The 23,229-nt window shown below is 33.0% G+C and overlaps 3 protein-coding genes across 13 annotated transcripts in view; 2 read left to right on the top strand and 1 right to left on the bottom strand.

Moving 5' to 3' along the window:
- Window positions 1–12,157, top strand: part of LOC126747529 (heat shock protein 70 A1-like) — a 402,096-nt gene extending 389,939 nt beyond the window's left edge. For 2 of the 8 annotated variants that reach the window (XM_050456230.1, XM_050456245.1), the window contains exon 2: window positions 10,240–12,157. In XM_050456230.1, the coding sequence (XP_050312187.1) occupies window positions 10,240–12,009 (1,770 nt within the window). In that variant the 3' untranslated portion in view covers window positions 12,010–12,157. The remainder of the gene's footprint in view (window positions 1–10,239) is intronic. The other 6 variants (XM_050456241.1, XM_050456246.1, XM_050456236.1 and 3 more) reach the window with 5 other exon arrangements.
- The window catches only part of LOC126747527 (WASH complex subunit 2), a 271,361-nt gene that overhangs the window by 203,698 nt on the left and 44,434 nt on the right, over window positions 1–23,229 (bottom strand). The gene's annotated exons all lie outside the window — the stretch shown is intronic.
- LOC126747537 (uncharacterized) lies at window positions 15,361–17,472 on the top strand. Its single transcript, XM_050456256.1, has 3 exons — window positions 15,361–15,467; window positions 15,861–15,944; window positions 16,001–17,472. The coding sequence occupies exons 1-3, from the start codon at window positions 15,396–15,398 to the stop codon at window positions 17,420–17,422; spliced, it is 1,578 nt and encodes a 525-aa protein (XP_050312213.1). The 5' UTR covers window positions 15,361–15,395; the 3' UTR covers window positions 17,423–17,472.

Consider the following 23,229-nt stretch of genomic DNA (forward strand, 5'->3'; position numbering starts at 1 on the left):
ATTGTGTAGCATGCCTGTAGGCACTACACTACATGCCTTGTTATGGTCTTATTTCATACACCCTATGGTACCTACCTTCCACACAAATATTACCCTGTACCGCATTATATTTTAAAAGTAGAAAATGTGTGATGTCTTTTTAAGTTGCACGAGAAAAGGGTTGAACTCAGTTTCCGATTTCCGCTGCATTTTATTACTCTGTTTGTTTCTATAGCCATAAGAAAGGGGGACGTTTAGAACATGAGGCCTTGGCAATATACATTTTTTGGAGATTAGTAGATTAAAACGCACTTTCAAAGAGAATAGATCGGCTTATTTTCCTATACCGTCACAAAAGCTTAATTTCACGGTTGTGTATACCCTCTCCTTCCTTTTATTAGAAACGACAATTGTTTTTAAATTTTCTGGTCAAGCTGTGAGTCTCACATAAAATTTTATAGGATAAAAAATGAAGACAAATTAATTCTCTACCATTTGGGAGACATAACAAAGCTGTAAAACCTAGGGGAACAAAACAAGAGGGTGTCAAAGTCACCAAAATTCAGTTTCTTTCACTTTCCAGGAGGAAATAATTTTTATTTTACTGTCGCAAGATTTAAAGTAAACTAAAGAATATGAAAATGAAATTTCGGTTGGAAATATGTCAACAATCTTCCTTACGGATAATAACTGCGTTTCAACCAAATTGCAAGCCATCAACAAAAAATTCGAAAATGAGGGAAAAACACAGGAAGAATTTACATTTTTTTTTCAAATTTTCTTGCAATGTATTTCTTTGCTATCTCATTCATTATGACCATATTTGCATTTTCCAATGAGTTATTATATTAGATATTTTCATACTTAAAAGAAACCACAAGCGAGCCGGCTTGTGATACGACCTTCATACAGACCCCATCTGCTAGGTAAATTAAACCCGCCCGAAAACTACCTACGCAGACAAACAGGCAGAAGGGTAGATAAGAAAAGTGAAAGTTACCATTAGTCTTCGTTCGCTATTCGGTGTAAAACCACAGCTGTGTTGATAGATTATTTTTGAAACGTCTCGGAATATTATATTTTGGTTTTGAAGGAACTTTTGTTTTTTTTTATTGATTAGATTTTACGATTTTGCAGTGCAGCGGCGGGATATAACTCATAATATCTGAAGAGACTGGTGATTTTTACGGTTTATACCGCGCACTTTTGTATTAGGACAATTTCTACGTATTGTTAAGTTTAGTGTAAATAGTTAGTGTATATAGTTAGTTATTTATACTCACTAAAAGTGACCATGGGTCTACATAGATATAATAAACGTAGTTCTACATCTAGCGATGAAAGTTCTTCGGATTATTCTCGATCGGAAAGATCACCTTCAAGAGCAAGGGGCTCTAAAAGGGAGTTTAAAGGTAGCAGCAGATACCAAAAAAAACGGTATACATCTAGATCTAAGAGAATGTCGATCGAGTTTCTCTCTAATAGAGAACCCGAGTCAAACACACCCCCACAAACCCGCAAAGATTCGGACCAAGCTACGTCTATCGTAGTTCCTACAGAAACACGCAGTGGGTCCAACAATGATAAAAAGAGTATAGAAGCGCTGGAAAACTTACAGCAGCGCCAATGCCTAGAGGGGATGTAATTCCGGAACTAAATCCTGGAAAATTTGGTATGAGTGCTACCAAGTGGCTTCATAAAATTGAACAGTTGGCAGAAATCAATAAATGGGATGAAGCTACCATGGTCTATTTAATGCAATCCAGACTTAGAGGTTTAGCTCAGACATGGTATGGCAGTTTTAATAGGGCAAACATTTTTAAATGCTGCTGATGTCGTAGTTTTAATGAGAAATAATGAACTAAGAATTTTTGATAAGCATATGTCATTATTCCCTCAGCTAGATGAACTTCCAACTAAGGTGCAACTTAGATCTAAAATCACTACTACAATTCCCCCAAATCATATCGGGTTGATAGTTTGTACTACAGCCCACTCATATAGCGAAGATATTTTTGTAGATTTAAGACAATCACATAAACCAAATGCTGAATATATTATTCCACGTTGTGTTACTTCGACCTCTAATGACATAATCTTACCTTTGCTTAACATATCCGAGCACCCAATTTGTTTCAACGTGAAACAGTTGGTTGTACGCGGATTAGCCTGTATTCCTGACGTAGGAAAAAGGGAGCTTGAGGTATCGATTAATGTTTTAAATAAAACTCAATTTCCGGCTTTTTCACTAAAAGATATAGAAAATCAAGTTAATTTGGATGTAGGTCAGGAAAATGTTAAGATTTTGCTAAATACCATAAATAAATTTAGGGATTGTTTTGCGCAAAATGTTAACGAGTTAGGATGTATAAGTGGGACTGAAATGAATATTACTTTAAAAGATAATGCACCTGTAGTTTATAAACCTTATCGCCTTGCATTTAAGGAACAAGAAAAAGTTCAAGACATGGTGGATGAACTGTTAAACGCAGGTGTTATCCAGGAGTCACATTCTCCATATGCCAGCCCTATTGTCTTAATTAAAAAGAAAAATGGTGAGACAAGAATGTGTGTAGACTATAGGGCACTTAATTCTAAAACAGTAAAAGAAAGTTTTCCCATGATTCCATCGGATCAACACTTAGAGATTTTAGCTAATATGACTTACTTTACATTAGACATGGCAAGTGGTTACCACCAAATTCAAGTTTCGGAAGACTCCAGAAGCAAAACTGCATTCATAACTCCTGATGGGCACTACGAATATCTGCGAATGCCATTTGTATTAGTTAACGCCCCAGCGGTATTCCAGCGTACTGTCAATAAAATGCTAAAGACAATGAAAAATACAACCGCCTTAGACTATCTGGATGATATTTTATTGCCTAGTGTTGATTTTAAATCTGGCTTGGAGTCTCTCCAAGAAATTTTAACCACCTTCAGGAACTTTGGAGCTACCTTAAAATTATCCAAGTGTCACTTTTTCAAAACGAATATTGACTACCTTGGCCATGAGCTTAGCTCAGAAGGAAGCCGTCCAGGAGCAGTAAAAACTAAAGCAGTAGAGCAGTTTCCAACACCTCGCAATGTACATGAGGTTGGACAATTCCTTGGGCTTGCGAGTTATTTTCGAAAATATGTCAAAGACTTTGCTCAAGTTGCAAGTCCATTGTCTGGATTAACAAGAAAAGATGTTACCTTTAACTGGAATGTGGAACAGGAAGAAGTATTTCAATGCATTAAAAAACACCTTAGCAATAGACCCATTTTAGCTCTTTATGATCCCAAGCTACCAACCGAAGTGCATACAGATGCTTCCACTCGTGGTCTAGGTGGTATACTATTACAATGGCAGTCAACGGGAGTCCTAAAACCTGTTATGTATTACAGCAGGCAAACCACTAAAGAAGAGCATAAGTACCATTCGTATGAGTTGGAAACTCTCGCAGTAGTATGCTCCCTGCAAAGATTTAAAGTATATATTTTAGGAATCCCATTTAAACTAGTGACAGATTGTATTGCATTACGTACTGCAATGACAAAAAGAGATATCATTCCACGAATTGCAAGATGGTGGTTGGTAACGCAAGAGTATGATTTTACTGTGGAATACCGCCCTGGGACAAGAATGTCACATGTTGATGCCCTCAGCCGTAATCCGGTTGAGCAAGAAGACGAAGCACCTATACCTGTTGTTGAAATTATGGAAATTAATATTGTAGAGGATGACTGGATTTTATCAGTACAACTACAGGATAACAAATGCAAGAATATCATAGATATTTTACGAAATCCTCTTGCAGACATTGATGATAAGTCCTTGACAACCAATTATGTCTTAAAGAATGAGCGCTTGTATAGAAATACTGACTATGGTCCTAAGTGGTATGTACCGAAAAGGGCCCAAAGGACAATAGTTGGGTATTATCACGATAAACGAGGCCATCCAGCATTAACCAAAACTCTAAAGGCAGTAAGTGAAAATTACTGGTTCCCAAGGATGCGCAAGTATATTGACAGATATATTAAAGCATGTCTAGAATGTCAATATAACAAAACGCCTACTGGTAAACAAGAAGGATTCTTACAACCCATTCCTAAGAAATCATGTCCTATGAACACTATTCATATCGATCATCTTGGTCCCTTTGTGAAGAGTACCCGAGGTAATTTATACCTGATAGTAGCAGTGGATGCTTTCACAAAGTACGTTTGGAGCAAAGCAGTTTCATCAACTAAGACGGGTCCATTGTTAAAGTTTTGTCATGAAGTGTTTGGTACGCCAAAACGTACCATATGTGACCGAGGTACGTGCTTTACAAGCAAAGGTCGACGACGAGAGGAAGTGGGATGCTAATATTGAGTCCATACGTTTCGGAATCAATGCCTCCGTACATAGTGTTACGGGAAAGAGTCCCCACGAGCTTCTTTTCGGATATCAACCTCGAGGTATGGATGACGCATTCATAACTCAGGAGATCAGTCTAAACGAAACAGACTGTAATAACGTAAATCATGTCCGAGAAGAGGCTAAAGAACGAATCTTGGCTGCACAAGCCAAACAAAAATTACGTTATGATGCTAAACGAAAAGGCAAGCATAACTATAGCACAGGTGACTATGTGGTTTTACGTAAACAGATAGCATCTAATGAGGGAAAAAGTAAGAAGCTTTTTCCTAAATACAGTGGTCCATACGTAGTGACCAAGGTGCTTGATTTTGATCGCTATGTCATTGAAGATCTTCCGGGCGCACGACGAGCTCAAAAAAGATATCATGGCATAGCATCAATTGATAAGTTAAAACCCTATGTCCCTGATCACGAAAGTAACTCGTCAGGTTCCGATGACGTTGACGAACTTGATGAGTAGATCATAAAACGATATATCTTGTTTATTCAAAGTATTTTACCAAAATAGAACTCATTCAAAGTATTTTACCAAATAGAATTAATTTAGAGATTTAAAGTTTCAATAATTATTTCGAATAAACAATATCTGTCGATGTTTTAATCTCATTCTGGTTCTAACATTATTCTGTTTCCTTTCACAGGAATAGTGTTTTCCGAGGACGAAAAATAGGTAGCATGGCCGACTAAAAGAAACCACAAGCGAGCCGGCTTGTGATACGACCTTCATACAGACCCCATCTGCTAGGTAAATAAAACTCGCCCGAAAACTACCCACGCAGACAAACAGGCAGAAGGGTAGATAAGAAAAGTGAAAGTTACCATTAGTCTTCGTTCGCTATTCGGCGTAAAACTACAGCTGTGTTAGATTATTTTTGAAACGTCTCGGAATATTATATTTTGGTTTTGAAGGAACTTTTTTTTTTTTTTTATTGATTAGATTTTACGATGTTACATACTGATGTTAAGAACATTTGCTGCACCTCAGCCGCACTCTTCTATAGTGACAACATATGAAATTCATTGAAGTTCACCATGCAATCAATCTGAGTTTTTTTCCAGCAAATCAATATTCGCATTTATTTTTCAAAATTCGAACTTGTCTAATATTTATATATTTCAGAACTGTTATCGTATTCACTTATTGAAGAATTAATTTAACTAATTTACAACAAAGGTGATTCTGATACGCAAGCTACACTGAGAAAAACAGGTTAGCTAAACATGTTAGTTGACATCTTTTAGTTGCTATTACTATAAAATTTGTTGAAAACTTCAATTTTTATGTCTCTATTGGTCCAGGTATTTTATATTAGTTGGACCTTGCAAGATACTACAACTAACTTTATCAGCTCCAAAAACGACTATTTTTTTCTAACAACGTATCTTACTACTAATTTAGTTGTGGAAACGACTCTTCATTATTTTCCAAGAACGTTTAATAAAAAACAACCAAAACGTTACTAAAAATTTAGTTGTGACAACCTGGTTCAAACAACTAATGTTTGTTAGTACATACTTCGGAAGCTTTCGGACGCAAGATTTTAGGAAATAATACTTATTGCACGTAGCGGTTCGAGCCCGAAGTTTACCGAATCCTCAGTTTGTCGGATCACTTTCAGTCTCATCATAGTCATTACCACATGTATGAATCTTGTATGGTGAAAATCGGAATCGTATGTCGGCCATCTTGCTTGGCAAAATTGAAAAGAGCTGACAGAAATGACGTTGAGATTGACTGATCACTGAACATCATTTGTCATATCATTTGAGTTTGTTTTTGATTTCAATGTTTGCTGGAAGCGTGAGTTTGGCTTGTTTTTGGGGTTCCTCATGCTATTTTAAATCAATAACTTTTTTCCCTAAAAAGTTATTATCAATTAATATTTTAATTGATTTGCAGCAATTCCAGGTCTCTGGTATGAAAATGCGATTTTATTACCCTTTTTTTTTGTATTGTCAATTTTTAGTTTATAATAAAATCAAATTCAGTTTCAATCAAGATGTTTCACCTTTGAAATATTAAATTTTTAACTTGATTGTTATAAATACATATTACAAAATGTCTGGTCTCTCATTTCCTTTCCACAATTAAATATATAAAAATATCTATATATTATATTAAATTATATATCTATATATATATCTATCTAATAATATCTATATATCTAATATATATATATCTAATAATTATATATCTACAGGGTGTCATTGAAATGGTGTAAAAAAATTCGGGGGGTGATAGTACTCCTAAAAATTTTAAAAAAAGTTCCTATAACTATAGGGCGGAAAATGCATATTAAGGGAGTTAGGGGCACTGAAAGGGTAAATTTAAAAAACGGTTTTTTGAAATTGTAGGCTTAAAAAACGAGATAAAATTTCGAAAAAAAATCCTCTGCCATAAATTTTGACCCAAAATCAAATGGTGATACTGAAAAATAATTTGGAAAATCGGAAAGGGTAGTTTTTGCAAGGGTAGGGGGTTAATTCGTGAATAACTTTTTTTAGGTTATTTTTTTCGCAACGTGGGTTCATTTTTTAAAAACTACATACTTTTTCCTACAAAAAAGGTACTCTTGTTGCACATCGCCCAGAACGATGGTTTTCGAGAAAATTGAAGGCAAAAAGTTTGCTCTGATGGGTTGCTAACTGGTTAAACAACATAAACCTATGAAAGTTATGGGGTTTCAAAAGTAAACACGTAGTTATTAAATAATTAATTGAAAAATCTAAATTTTATGATTTTTAAAACATCTTATTGCTTTAAAAAACGAAATAAACCAATTACCAAAATTCCTTATTAAATGCATACTTATTTGATTCATTAGCCTAGTTTACACCGCGAGTACCAAATATTCAGAACGCGGACTAAAACCTCTACATATTCTCAAACCTATTAAGTCACAATTTGGAATAATTTACGTGTAAACTTGTCAACTCGCGCACGTTGAGTTTGAGAATAGGGGATTGGGTCCGCGTATTGAATATTTGGTACTCGCGGTGTAAACTAGGCTAATGAATCAAATAAGTATGCATTTAATAAGGAATTTTGGTAATTGGTTTATTTCGTTTTTTTAAAGCAATACGATGTTTTAAAAATCATAAAATTTAGATTTTTCAATTAATTATTTAATAACTACTTGTTTACTTTTGAAACCCCATAACTTTCATAAGTTTATGTTGTTTAACCAGTTAGCAGCCCATCAGAGCAAACTTTTTGCCTTCAATTTTCTCGAAAACCATCGTTCTGGGCGATGTGCAACAAGAGTACCTTTTTTGTAGGAAAAAGTATGTAGTTTTTAAAAAATGAACCCACGTTGCGAAGAAAATAACCTAAAAAAAGTTATTCACGAATTAACCCCCTACCCTTGCAAAAACTACCCTTTCCGATTTTCCAAATTATTTTTCAGTATCACCATTTGATTTTGGGTCAAAATTTATGGCAGAGGATTTTTTTTCGAAATTTTATCTCGTTTTTTAAGCCTACAATTTCAAAAAACCGTTTTTTAAATTTACCCTTTCAGTGCCCCTAACTCCCTTAATATGCATTTTCCGCCCTATAGTTATAGGAACTTTTTTTAAAATTTTTAGGAGTACTATCACCCCCCGAATTTTTTTACACCATTTCAATGACACCCTGTATATGTATTTTTTTGCTCTTTATGTCTGGGTCTGGCATGTTGTGTTTTAAATCATTTTTAGTAGTTTTTTTTAGTTTTTGTCATTTATTGTATGCCGTTGGTTGTATTATATAAAGAGGATATGGAAAAAGCGTTTGCTGTATTTATATTTGAGAAAATATACCTAATATCTTTGTCAGATTATTGTGTTGTTGTTAACTTGTGCAGCTCTTCTCTGTTTAATTTTATTTATGTTTAATTTAAATAATATTAAAAACATGTAACTCTTTAATATTGCCACATTATTTGGATATTTTTGGCTTTAAACTATCATCTATTAAAGAATAATTATATAACATTGGTTTTGGCTTGTATAATTATAGGATTTATGTTATTTTATAGATTTTAATTGTTTATTATCCCTTACTTGAATAAATAAAGAAATAAATATTAAAAGCTTAAATTCAACTTTTCGACCATCAACTTCTTGTAGGCTCTTCGCCATCTTGCATGAGAGGGTGAAATTTTGTATCGCTTAACAGCCGTGTTATGAATATTATCGAAGAAGTAGCCGAAAAGTTGAATTTAAGCTTTTCATATTATATCCTGCCGATAAGAACCAAATTCCTTCTTACCCTATATGAACTGCAAATATAAATACTAAATATACTGGACTAAAATTAATTACGAGAAAACTTAAATCCATATAAATATGGATTTATAAATATTTTTTCATATTTATATTATATCAAGAGTAATGTACCAAAAATGAAGTAAAAAATTAAATAAGCTTAAGTACTTAAATATAATAATACTAAGCGAGTCAGGGAGTTGAATATCGATCCGACAGCACCAACCTTCTCGATAATTCTCGACGAATTGCGGCGTGTTTGTTTTAATTTGAAGCCAAATTTAATCTATTTATATGCGTGTTTGTTTAGCACATAAATTACATAATTTTTTGACCTTGATGGACGAATACCCAAAACAACACAAATAAGTGTTTGGCTTTTGTATTAATTTATTTTAAATTGTCGTATTATCGTAATAACCACCAATAACATCAGGTTTATGTATACAGCTACTAAATATATTTATACACTTATAGTGATGCTTTTCCGAAGTATGAAAAAATCTTAAGCACAAAAATTGTAAGACCCATCCTAAATCACCAGAATATATTCTAAAACAGGGATATCACAAAATCGATAAAAAACAAAACATGGTAAATCTTTAATGAAATACCTTGTATATTAAAACCAACATTAATGGATGATTTTCTTCTGAATTTTCAAGATATGTGCATTTTTATGACGGTTATATTGTAAAAATTTATCTTTATACATTATTGCTGCTTTTATTTTTTATAAGGCTCTTTGCGAAGCCTACATTCTGCTATTTTCTTTAGCGTAATTGCGATTATTTGGGTTTATTGGGTGTGTAAAGATTACTCACATGAATACATACATACATGAGCATTACGTTAAAATCTCCAGGCATTGGAAATATTTTAATATTTCTTAAATTTTATTCTTTTTATTAATTTTGTGTTCTAAAACTGTGACTTAATAATCAAACAATAAGTAACTTAAATTTAATAATAATCAAACTATTTTTTTAATAAAAACTCTAATAGTATTTTCTTAAATTATTTACTTCCAAACAGATTGTAATACTTCGACATGATTTCAGCACAGAAACAACATTGCAAAAATTTCACAATATTAAAAATATTTCAATTTAAATCCTATGACCTATTATTACTGATCCAAACAAAAACAATCACAATGAGATGCGGATCAATAACCGGCTAAACAACAGCAAGCCCCAACATATTCTACGTCATTCTAGGCGAACCGTTTCGAGAAAATTCGCGTGAACGCTGGTCCGATTGGCCAGCGTATATATACCTCCAGATCCGCGCCAATGGGAACAGAGTATAATCGAACGTGAAAGCAAGCAAAGCTAAACGCGCGAATTTACAAGCGAGTTTATATAAGCGATTTTAATACAGTGAGTGATTTTTTAAGTGATTTATTATCATCAAACAACACGAAAATGGTGAAAGCTCCAGCAATTGGTATCGATTTGGGCACCACATACTCCTGTGTGGGTGTCTGGCAGCACGGAAAAGTGGAAATTATCGCCAACGACCAGGGCAACCGCACAACACCCAGTTATGTTGCCTTTACCGATACAGAGCGATTAATTGGAGATGCCGCAAAGAACCAGGTGGCCATGAACCCTGCGAACACCGTCTTCGATGCCAAAAGGTTGATCGGACGCAAATTTGACGACCCAAAAATCCAGCAAGACATGAAACATTGGCCCTTTAAAGTTGTCAGTGAAAGTGGCAAACCGAAGATCGAAGTGGAGTATAAGGGCGAAAAGAAAAGGTTCGCCCCCGAGGAAATCAGTTCCATGGTCCTCACCAAGATGAAAGAAATCGCCGAAGCATATTTAGGACAACCCGTTAAAGATGCTGTTATTACTGTGCCAGCATACTTCAACGACTCTCAAAGACAAGCCACAAAAGATGCCGGTGTCATTGCTGGATTGAACGTTATGAGGATTATCAACGAACCGACTGCAGCCGCCTTAGCTTATGGTTTGGACAAGAATCTCAAGGGCGAGAAAAATGTTCTCATCTTTGACTTGGGCGGTGGTACCTTTGATGTCTCCATCCTAACCATTGACGAAGGTTCCCTGTTTGAAGTAAGAGCAACAGCTGGTGACACACATCTTGGAGGTGAAGATTTTGACAACAGACTGGTTAATCACCTGGCTGACGAATTTAAGAGGAAATTTAAAAAGGACCTCAAAACTAATCCGAGGGCTCTTAGAAGATTGAGAACAGCAGCTGAACGTGCCAAGAGAACATTGTCATCAAGCACAGAATCAACCATTGAAATTGATGCACTATTTGAGGGCATTGATTTCTATACAAAAGTCACTAGAGCAAGGTTTGAAGAGCTGAACGCAGATCTCTTTAGAGGAACATTACAGCCAGTTGAAAAGGCCCTTAAAGATGCTAAGATGGATAAGTCTTCAATCCACGACATCGTTTTGGTTGGTGGTTCAACGAGGATTCCAAAAATTCAACAACTTCTACAGAACTTCTTTAATGGCAAACAACTGAACCTAAGCATCAATCCAGATGAAGCTGTAGCATATGGTGCCGCAGTCCAAGGAGCAGTACTCAGCGGTGAAACTGACAGCAAGATCCAAGATGTGCTTCTTGTTGATGTAGCTCCATTGTCCCTTGGTATCGAAACAGCTGGAGGAGTAATGACTAAAATTATTGAAAGAAATTCCAGAATCCCATGCAAACAAAGTCAGACATTTACCACCTATTCTGACAACCAGCCAGCAGTAACTATCCAAGTATTCGAAGGAGAAAGAGCTATGACCAAGGATAATAACCTCTTGGGCACCTTCGATTTAACAGGCATTCCACCAGCTCCTCGTGGAGTTCCCAAGATAGATGTCACATTTGATATGGATGCCAATGGTATCCTTAATGTTTCTGCCAAAGACATCAGCTCAGGCAAAGAAAGAAACATCACTATAAAGAACGACAAAGGTAGACTCTCACAAGCTGACATCGACAGAATGCTTTCAGAGGCAGAAAGGTACAAGGATGAAGACGAAAAGCAAAGACAAAAGGTGGCCTCCAGAAACCAATTAGAGGCCTACATCTTCCAAGTGAAGCAAGCTGTAGAAGAAGGTGGGGACAAACTAACCTCAGATGACAAAGCAACAGTACAAAAAGAATGTGAAGACGCACTAAAATGGCTGGATAGCAACAGCTTGGCCGATAAAGAAGAGTTTGAGGACAAACAAAAACAACTCCAAAGAATATGCAGTCCGATCATGGCGAAATTGTATGGAGGCGGAGCTCAAAGCCAACCTGACGCAGGAGGTATGCCCGGTAGCTGTGGACAACAAGCAGGAAGATTTGGTGGCTCCAGGTCAGGACCAACCATAGAAGAAGTAGACTAATTTTTTTTCCTAATTATTCCCATGTAAAAATGTAATTCTAAGTCAGTATTAATGATATAGTCCTGGTAAAACTCTAAGTTTGTGATATTAGTTGTTACATATTACTTTTTTTGTTAATAAATTACAGTAATTTTGTTAAAAAAAATAATTGTTTTATTTAATTCATGAAAACCCTAAGTAAATCCTTATTTATAAGATCTACTACTATATAAAAATCTGAATATTTTTGTTTCAGCAATTTAAAGTATTACATATTATGGAGTTCCAACCAGTATACAATTTAATCAAACAAACAAACAAAAAACTATGTCACGGTCTCATAAGCAAATTTTTATTGGCTGGCTACACATGTTTCGCCCTGTATAAGCAGGGCGTCATCAGGCCAAAAACAATTAAAAGGAGGTGTTTAATATACAATTATTTACAACATAAAATAAAATTACCTTAGGACCTACACCAAAGATAATTATACTAACGAATAGATAACCCACGTAAATGGCAAGCTGTAAACCGATAAAGGAGACATCAATGCTTCCTTAAATAAGAATATTTTATGCGCTAACCGTGTAAGAATCGAAGCGACGTTGCCATTACTGATAACATTTTAAATTTTATCTGTTAGTGAATAATTCTCTCGCGCCGCGCCGCGCCGTATAAAGGCAGAACGAGGTATTCGCAAAAATTAAGTTTTGGGAAAATGGATGTTTTAATTAATTTTTAGTTTATTCTTAACATATTGATTTAACTTATTATTAGAAACTTGTGACTATGTTTTTTGCCTTATTTATTTAGATACACTGAGATAAAATTGCTTGGGCCTTAATATATAGTGAGGTTTTGTCGCCTGCATTATTTGCCTCTGTAAAACTACATAAAATATTACAGCTACCATATTATTGCATTGAAAAAATTTGTAAAAATCGCGAAAAATTGTTGAGTCATCATTTTGGTTTGGTTCGTATTAAAATTAAAATTTCTCCATTATTATTTCAAACGCTAAAATTTAAAAAAAAATGCACGTGCCTAGAAAAATAAAACGATTCCAAATCTATAAAGATTTAATTTTTGGCATTTTTTGCATTGATTTGTCTTTGTACCGCATCGCAGAATTATTATTGATAATGCCTTAATCTTTAAAGTTGACATTTGAAGTTAATTAGGATCAAAGTGGAGGAATATGTTTTAATAGAAAATAATTCTCACAAACATTTCAAATAACAAAATCAAAGAAACATCACACTAGTACCTATATTATTTTTATGAAAAAACTTAAAGTTATGGTTTAAAGCTAATTAAACAGGACAAAATGCCGGGTTGAATTTTGGTGTATAATTGCCTATATTTCACAACAAAAATTTAAAAACTTCTAATTTTAATAATATAGGTATGTACTTACATAATATATGTAAATGTACTAAGTATATGTATATTATACTTCCTGCTTAAGTTATTCCAAAATTGGATTTTTATATACATGTAAATATTCACATTTTTATAACATTTATTACTAAAATCTTTAGAGACTAAAGACGAAAAAAAAGAAAATTATTCTTATACTTATACTTATATGTACATCACATACATATAATCTATATAATCTAATACACCTGTACACCCTGTATATATAATCTAATACAAAATAAATACGAATTATTTTAATTTACAGCTATATAATTGATACAGTTAAGTATTTAAACTTAAATTATAGGATTTTTCATAAATATGAGAATACCGGGTGTCTCAGATTAAAACAAACATAAATTTTGATGCAATTAATGGGTATTGTTTTCTTAATTTTCTCCCTAAAAAATCCACAAACTAGTTAAAAAAATGAACGGTTGACAAAAAAAATGCAAATAAAATATGCACATTTTTAATACAGCGTGTCCCTGGATGAACGTAGTCGAAAACCATTTACAAACGAATTGTTTTCGAAAACAAGAAATTATAAAATCTCGCAATTTGATAGGGTTGATAGGGATGGGGGGGCATACGACTTAAATATTTTTATGCTGGTGGCACTTACGGTTATACAGGAAGTTAATGCTCATTAACTTATATTTATTACTTTTTTTTGTTAGATAGATGGTCAAAAATAGCACTTATGAGCCAAGTTCGACATTTAGAGAAAGCAGGTCATGGCCTACTGTATTCAAGTTTGAAGTGCGAAAAATCGAGAAGTAGTATTAACGATATTTATTTTTGAAAAATGGTACTGGATTATTGTTCAGGACTACTTAAAACATAAGTGTACCAAATTTGGTACAGGGTGTTGAAATAAATTGGAGTCAAATTTTTAACAGGCGCAATAACATTCTTAATCAAATACGAATATTTTTTAAATATTTTGGCTAATTGGCATGCGTCTTGAGAACACAAAGTTTGGAAATATCCTTCAATAGTAAAAAACATTCATTCATGAATTTGATCTACGAAAAACATTCATTCATGAATGTTTTTCGTAGATCAAATTTAACGTAGAATCAAAAAATTAAATGAAGTGTAGAGCGTGCCTTTTAAAATAAGGAAGAACAACTTATGGTATAACCGGAAATGCCATCATCAAGAACATATTTTAGTCATATGTCTCCATTAGCCTTATCATGTTACCAACTGAAAAAATTGTTTTCGATATATCGATCGCGTCAGATCGTGGGACACCCTGTATAATTTGCAAAATTTAAATATATTAGTGATAACCAAATGATGCACTAAAAAAAGTTTGTGTGAGTAACAAGAATCGTCCTTACTTCCTAGCCAAGTAGAAATCTCTTTTTGAGCAATAATTTTGTTCTTTATTTTGAGACTCAAACATTCTAAAAAGTTTCAAACGCCAATTTGATGCGACAGACCTCTTTTGGTAAAGGTTACCAACTATCTTGCTGGGCATTTCAGAAAACTGCTTATTTCTAAACAGATCCAAGTCGCTTGGATTCATTTTGACAAACATGTTCTATTTTGAGTGGCGTGTTTCACGTGTTATTGTTTTTAATACGAAACTGCTCGTTGTTTGCGGTTACTCTGTTTAAAAGTTTTTCTAATTATATTTTTGTAGTTAAAGTCTTAAAAATGAGTCGGAGAAGTGCTTTAATATTGAATATGGCGTTAAAGCAGGCAGATTGTGAATTGAATCATGATGAATCATGCGAAGGCTGTACCGGTATGTATTATTATTTTAATATTCACTTATTTTTAGGGTTATATTTTTTTTTAATGTAAAATACTAAATTAAATAGCAATTTAAAACACTACTTTTATACTTTATGATGTAAATAGTATTATTTTTAATATTGTAGCAAAAACAAGCACATGGGTCTTATATTCTTATATAGGGATCTTTTTAAATAAATAGAGTTTCTTTTTAATTTCAGTCAAACAGTACAGAAATGGATAATGTTGTTACTGGTACTGATGTACAACAACAGCCGTCCAGAGAAATGATCGATGGGAAAGCTTCGGTATGATTTTTTTTTAAATAAATTTAGTTTTTTTTTTATAAATTAATTTTTGAATAATAAAACTTGCTGAATTTATAAAAAATCACGATTTGATATTTTCAATTTTATTATTTTAACCAATGAACTCCATGGATAGTGCCTATACCCTTTTAATAATTGATATTGAATTGCAACAGCCGTCGAACGAAATAATTTGCGTAACTTCGGTAATAGTATGTTAAAGTAATTTTTACTATTTAATTTTTTTTAATAAGATTCTATTTAAAGCTTTTTTCATACGTAGGTATTCAAAATTATAACCGGTATCTAAATTTACATTTTAGTATTGCTATGATTTTTTAATATTTAGTTTTTTTATTGCATTTTGTGATAAAAATGTGGGTAACATTTTAGCAAAACAACAGCGGAGTAGATAATAATTTCGATGTTGATTCGCAACAGCCATCATCCAGCAGAATAATGTGCCTGACAACGCCGGTATGCCTTTTTTGATAAATAAATTGAATACTCTTAGCAGTTAATGTTACTTTTAGGATCCCAATTTTACTATTTCCACTGATGATCTTGAGGATGGAGAAAACGAACTTCTTAACTTTGAAGATTCAGGAAGCGAATATGATCCGGAAGAAGTTGATGAATCTGAATCTAAAAAATCTGACTCTGTAGACTCTGAAGAGCAAGAACTTGAAGAACCAGAAGAAGAAGAACGAAACGAACAAAAGGGCCGGCCAAAAAAAGGAAGACCTATAAAATATCAAGGACAGACTTTTAAGAGTAGAAAAAAATTAAAAGACGCCAACAGGAAACATTACATAGTAAAAGGAAAACTGGTAGAGCCAAAAAAATTTATAGATTTTCAGTGCAAGTGTACATTAAAATGTACCGAAAATGTTTCTTCTTCCATTAGAGAAAAATGGTTTCAGCAATTCTGGGACCTTGAATCTTATAATGCTCAAACAGCTTTTATTGCTGCTACAATAAAAGTTCATGGCATAAAAAGAAAACGAAATAAAGATAGCAATAGAAGACAAAATACCAGGATTTATGAAATAAATAATGTAAGGGTTTGCAGAGATATGTATACTCAAACATTAAGAATTTCTCCAAAAAGAGTAAACACAGCATTAAACAAAATCCAAACAGGAAATGTCAAAGATAAAAGAGGTTTTAAAATCTGTGGTTTCAACAAGATATCTGAAGAAATAGAAAATAAAGTAAAAATTCAAATAGCTAAATTTCCAACATACATTTCATATTATTGCAAAAATAATGATGTAGAGGCAAAGTTTTTGGCAACAGATCTAACACTAAGCAAAATGTTTAATTTATTTATTGAGGAAGAAACTAAAGATAAGATAGGATTTTCAACATATAAGTCAATTTTCTACAAAAACTTTAATCTACGACGCAAACCACCCTTAAAAGACACTTGCAATACATGCGATTCTTTTAACATTAAAATAAAAAATAATGATGATTTAAAGGAACAATATAAATTGGAACATGAAAATCACCTAGATACCGCAAACGAAGCACGTGAAGCGATGAAGTGTGATCTGAAGCGAGCAAAAAATAATGCAAAACTTGAAGCTGTAACATACGATATGGAAAAAGTTTTGGGCTTACCCAAGTTGCCAACTAATTTGGTATATTATAAACGGCAACCTTCAATTTACCACGAAGGAGTACATGCAGGATCAACCGATACGCCATATTGCTTTATTTGGACAGAGGCAATTGCGGGTCGTGGAGCTCAAGAAGTGGGTTCTTGCTTTAAAAAATTTATTGATAATTATTTAGTTCAAGGAAAAGAGGAATTGATTTTATGGTCCGACTCGTGCGGTGGACAAAATCGAAACATAAAAATTGTTTTGCTATTAAAAGCTATACTAGAAACTCACCCTTGTTTAAAAACTTGTTACAGGTTAAAATTGGCATTTTATGCTCTTTATTAAAAGCACTGATTACAGTTATATTTTCAAAATAGATATTTTACAAATATTAATGATTGGTACTAGTAATGCCCTCTCTGTAATAGCCTCCCAAGTAACCCATAGTTCTGTTCTCTAGCCATTTCAAATTGCAGTATTCTTTTTTTTAATGACACATTTAGTCTTGTACATTTCAGCTTCATATTGTACTGGTTGTTAATGAAATTTTATTTATACTCTTATAAAACTCGGTTCTGGACTAAAAAAATATTTTAGAATTTAATTTATATCCCATATTGATTATTCCATACTTTATTTAATTATTTTATAACGAATAATGCTTAATTGGGCATGTACAATTATTGTGTATGTTGTACTGTTCATAGTACAATATCTGATTTTGGCTTGACCATACCAGATATGCTGGTTGATTTTACTCCGACTGACCTATCTAATTTTTGTCTCTTTTTATCTAATGTAAATATTAGTTTTCTTGGAAGATAGCAAGAAGTTGCTGGTCTAGGCAAAATCGAAATTGATTGTCATAGTGACACATATTTTCATTGCCAACTTCCTTGGGCCATAAATTTAGTTATTTATTTTTTTATAAAAGGTTCTATGGTACTTATAAAAAAAGTTAAGTTATTTTGTTATATATTTCGATTGGCAATACACTTTGTGCGTGATTGCTTAAATACGGGTTTGACCTCTGCGGTCGTGCCTTTTTCCAGACCGCCGTCATGAAGTGAAGAGTGCTTTAGTTCTTTTTGAAATTCGTGTGAATTTTACCCATATGGGGATATAATTGACTAAATGTGGTGAGAGTAAATCAACTTTTTGGGCGTAATGCTGTAATTTGTTGTTTTGTTGAATTTACTGACCTTTATGGCGATTTAAAACCTAATAATTTTTCACGTGCCCTCGAACATCGGCAAAATAGCGGTCCTGATTGGCATTGGCAGGGGACAATTTAATTAACAAGTTGGTATTCTTGAATTTATCGTTTATACTGATAGTATAGGGTTGTTTTTTTTTCTTTTGGCTTCTAGAGCTACATAACATGGATTTTGGATGGATTTTTTTTGTACGGACCTGATTTCTTCATGCATGGTGCTTTCGTTTTGGGGTTTTGTACTCTACTGGCTCTAATCTAGAGATTTTAAGCAACTGTGAGCTAACGTCTAACCTAGACCACTACCAGAGCTTGGCGTATTGTGAAGTGGAAGAGGTGAAGCTTGGAAGCCTGCAGTTTTTCTTTGACTGAGAATTGGATATCTGGGAGAATCTCGAATCTGAAGTAGTCTGCTGTGTGTGGAGCTAAGTGACACAACATAACATTTTTTTATTCACTTATTTTATTTTTATTATCACAACTTTTATCTTTTGAGTTGAGATACATACATATATGACTTTACAATCTGAGCGGGGTGAAGCCGAATTGTGGTGGTTAGGGGATGTAATTATTTTCTCATTCAAAGGCTGGATATATTTATATTATTTTGATAATCCAAAGACCCACCAGGTTCGACTGTACTTTGTCTCAAAAGTTTATTTAAAATTTTATTGACATTATTTAATCTATGCTATTTTATTATTGAATATTACTGATAAGAGTACATATATATGTGATAAGTGACTCCTGTGAGGTAAGACGCAGCCGGCTTCGTAGTACTACGAGTATATACTTGGGTTATATTATTTATTTTCAGATTACTCCTAAGATGTCAAATTTTCTCAGATTAGCTAGTAAATATTAGAGTAAACTAATAAAAGGGTAATTTTGATTGGGGAAGCTTCAACAGTTAGGGTTGACATTTTTTTTTTTGCTTAGGTCAATGTCCGTGGCGGGATATACCGGGCCATGTAAATTATTAGTTTAATTCGAATTGAAGCTTCATTCCCCAAAAGGTTTGGGTGTAACAAATTTATTTTATTTTGACAACCACACTTAGATTGTGTATTTTTTTTTTGATATATTTCTTATAGATATATTTCTTATAAGCATGGTCACAAATGACAGTGCACCATTCTGGAAAATTTAATTTTATGGCACATTATCTGTTGACAACTTTGTTTTTCTTGTAATTAGAAACTTAAATGTTGCGGTTTCTTATTACCAACTAAAAAAAATTATTCCTCTTAAAGATAAATAACATAACATAATTCTCGGTGATAATCAAGACTTAAATAAATTGTTATTTTCTGTTGTTATTTTGTTTTTCACTTGAGTTGAGTAGGTTAGGATATCATAGGTAATTTGGAAACAATAGTGTATACCGACTTGACTTTGATTTTGTTTTCCAAGTTTCGTTTTGAACTTGCCTAAATAAATTTTGATAAATATTGGGCGTCCTTTGGGATTATATAAAATCCAAAACTTGGTGGCGCCAGACTGATTTTGACATTTAATTGGGTAACTCTTGGGTAGCTACTACCTAAGAAATTTTGGTTCATTTGGTTGAGAAAGAAGCTAGAACCCACATCGGCTTGAGCTAGCAGCATTGTGAAGGATTCCTTCTCTGGGCGTTTCAGGTAAGAGGGATTAAGTTCCTCCGGGCATCAAACAACTTTTGGAGACCCTCTTAAGGCCATAAACCTTTCACTATTTTTAGTACTTATTTTCTTTTGATTAACTTGGCAATAATCGGTTCACCATTTTATTCATTTTGGAAAAAAAAGTTATAACAAACTATTTACTTTAAATATCTTATTCCCGGTCACAGCTTCCTTCCCAACGATACAGATTTTGGGAAAATTAAAAGGTCTCTTAAATATCAAATACGTCTGTATACGCTTAATGAGTTTAAACAGGTATTGAAGAATTGCTCGAAAAAAAAATAAGTTTGTTACATGTGAAATGACAAAGGATGACTTTCTTGGCACTTTGCAAATTGAAAAATCTATAACTAATAGAAAAACAGACATTAATAATGAGAAAATTAGCTGGCTTAGAGCTAGAGTCATAATGATTGATAAAGACCATCCTCAGTCTATTTTTATGAAATATTCTCACAAAGAGAGAGTTTAAAGAAATTAATATAAAAAAAAAACTATTAAGGGTAGACCTTCCAATATTACATCCACTTTTTTTGCTTCCAACCTGTTTCAACTGTATCCAAATGGAAAGGAGATATCAAAAGAAAAAATTAGCTGATCTTAAAACTTTAATGTCATTTGTGCCAAATGATGCAAAATATTTTTATCGAACATTAAGAGGAGCAGATTTTGAAGATGATGTCGAGGGATTTGGTGAGAGTATTGATTTTGAAGTAGAGAATCAGATAGAGAAAATAAGTGAAGTTTCTATTAAAGTATTTTTCTATCTAAGTATTTTTTATTTTCTTTAGTTTAAAATTTGTTATTTGATGCAAACGGGTTTAATTTATTTGTTTTTACCTATTGCATAAACTTGAGTTGTTAATAAAAAAAGATCCAAGAAGACATAAGAGTTTTATTTAAAAAGAACCAAGCGCCATTTCTTACTATCCAAATGAGAAAAGATAATGTTATTATAGTTTTATTTATATTAAATGAAAAACAAAACTATTTTGCTCTCTAAAATATAAAAAACAGTAACAAATAATAAATTGTCGATTTTTAAAGATTTAAAATGTTTAACCTTAATTTACTCAAAACTGTAAAATGGCTGTTGGTACCTTTTAGATAAGCGCTGTCCATTTAAAACCTAAAAGTTTCATTCAAATCGTTATAAGCGTTTTTAATACAGAGGAGAAAAATCGATTTTTTTGAAAAATTTCAACACCCTGTATTTTGGACACTTCCGACCATCGATGTCCTATCCCAGATTACTTCTTTATGGCTGCTATTCTATTGTTTGATCGTAGTTGAATAAAATATGAACAATTCGAATTCGAAGTTTGTAGCCAGAATTTTGGAAACATTCCTCGGATGTTCTCTCGAAGATGCCTGTCTGGTAATACTCTAGATTCGACTACCCGACTCTACATATGTTATTTTCATTTTTTGTTTTAAATTTAAGTTTTATTTAGCATCTCATTGTTGTAACATAACTTGGCATTTAATTTACATACATTTTTAAATGATTTAAGTTTTTAGGCAGATTTAGCCTAAAACCATGTATTTTCAGTAGAAGGTTCTAGAACTAGGTGTATTTTAATATATTTACTTTGTATTTATTCCATTCACTTTTAGATCTACTGATGTGATCGAACCTATGTAATCTACAAAATTTGTGTAGATTACATGTCTGTGGCAAGAAGTTACAAGGGCATAACACGACTTATACCCTTTTAACTTACCGTGCGTTTTTGGATTCAGAAGGTTGCCTTTAACATACTGACAAAAGGTCCTAATTTAATTCCTATTATTAAGCGAGAAATTTTGTAGCAAAAGGGCATAATTCGTTTTTTTTTTGTTGCATAAAGTCTTAACTCAACATATACATTTTTAAGTTAATTTGCCAAACCTTAAAAACGGCATAACTCGAAATATCGCAAAAACTATTTGTTTTTGCGGCTGACAAAAAGACTTAAGTTGATATAAACATATTTTTATTCATATTACTACCCGACAAAAGGGCATAAGTTAAGGTAATTCCCTCTTGTCAGTTACATATTGCAGTGTTAAAGATATATTTAGCTCGAGATATGGCTTTTTGTCAGTGCGCCTCTGGGAACTAATTCATTTTCGGGTGTTCTCGCGGCAGGCGATTTTGTTTATTATGTTGTAATATTTAGTCTTTAACTGAATCTGAACGAAGAAACACGTATAATTTTATCTACAAAATGAGAAGAAGTCGAACTCAGCAGATGATTGATGCTTGCAAGACGACTAATATAGATGTTAGGAACGACGAATCTTTTAAAGAAAATGACCTAAATTTGCAGAATACAAAATATGACAACCATAGCAGAATGAATGTGCGCCTTAAAAGGCTATTCGACCGAGATAGTACTCAAGGTAAACTTAATTTAAATTGTAAACATTTTTAGAGCATTTGTAAGTATAAGAAGTTTTTTACAAACTTATCTCGTTTTTAGTATTTCATGAAGTTGTTGAAAATAAAACGGGCACCTCAAGATATATAAATAATTATGGAGATATCAGCACTGATCAGCTTTTTTCCAGTTTGCAGCAAGTTTTACATTCCCCAAAAGATCCCAAAGTATATTTTGAGTTACATAATGGTAAGCCTTTAAAATAGGGTAGTAATAAATTAATTGGTAATCTTAGAACATTGAAAGGCTAGAATTAGTAAACAACAACTTTGTTTGAGTCCAACATGTGCACAGGGGCAAGAGGGGTGTGTTGTTTACAAACATATTTGCCGATTCTCTGTTGTCAAGTCGACGCGAATTTCCAATGGAGGAAATTTTTTGCTATATTTTAACAACCATTATAACGTTAATTTAACTTACTTGTGTTGTATTTTATAGGAAAATTTGAATTAAAAAATATAAATACTACAATTAACCTATTTTAAGAATAAATATAATATCCTTAAGCAAAAAAAAACAAAATTATTAACATTCTTATCCCTAAAACCGTTTCTAAAAAATTTGAAGCGACAACACCGGAACTTAAGCGCCTGAGCCATACGCATAGTGTCATCTGTCAAACGGCTTTTTGTTTACGTTCGGGATTCGTGTATTTTCTTTAATTTTTTGGTTTCAAAAGGAAAAAGGCCACATTTTAGTGTTTTTTTAAATTGCTAGGATGGCAAAAACTTGTGTCGTTTGTGCCGCATCATGATAAAAAGGTGATTCAAGCCGATTTTTTCACAAGTAAATATAGTTTGACCATCGGATCTGTGTCTACGAAAAGAATGCGGGCGAAATTTTGAAGCGTTG

The sequence above is a fragment of the Anthonomus grandis genome, chromosome 19 (genome assembly GCF_022605725.1).
Source record: "Anthonomus grandis grandis chromosome 19, icAntGran1.3, whole genome shotgun sequence".
NCBI lineage: Eukaryota > Metazoa > Arthropoda > Insecta > Coleoptera > Curculionidae > Anthonomus > Anthonomus grandis.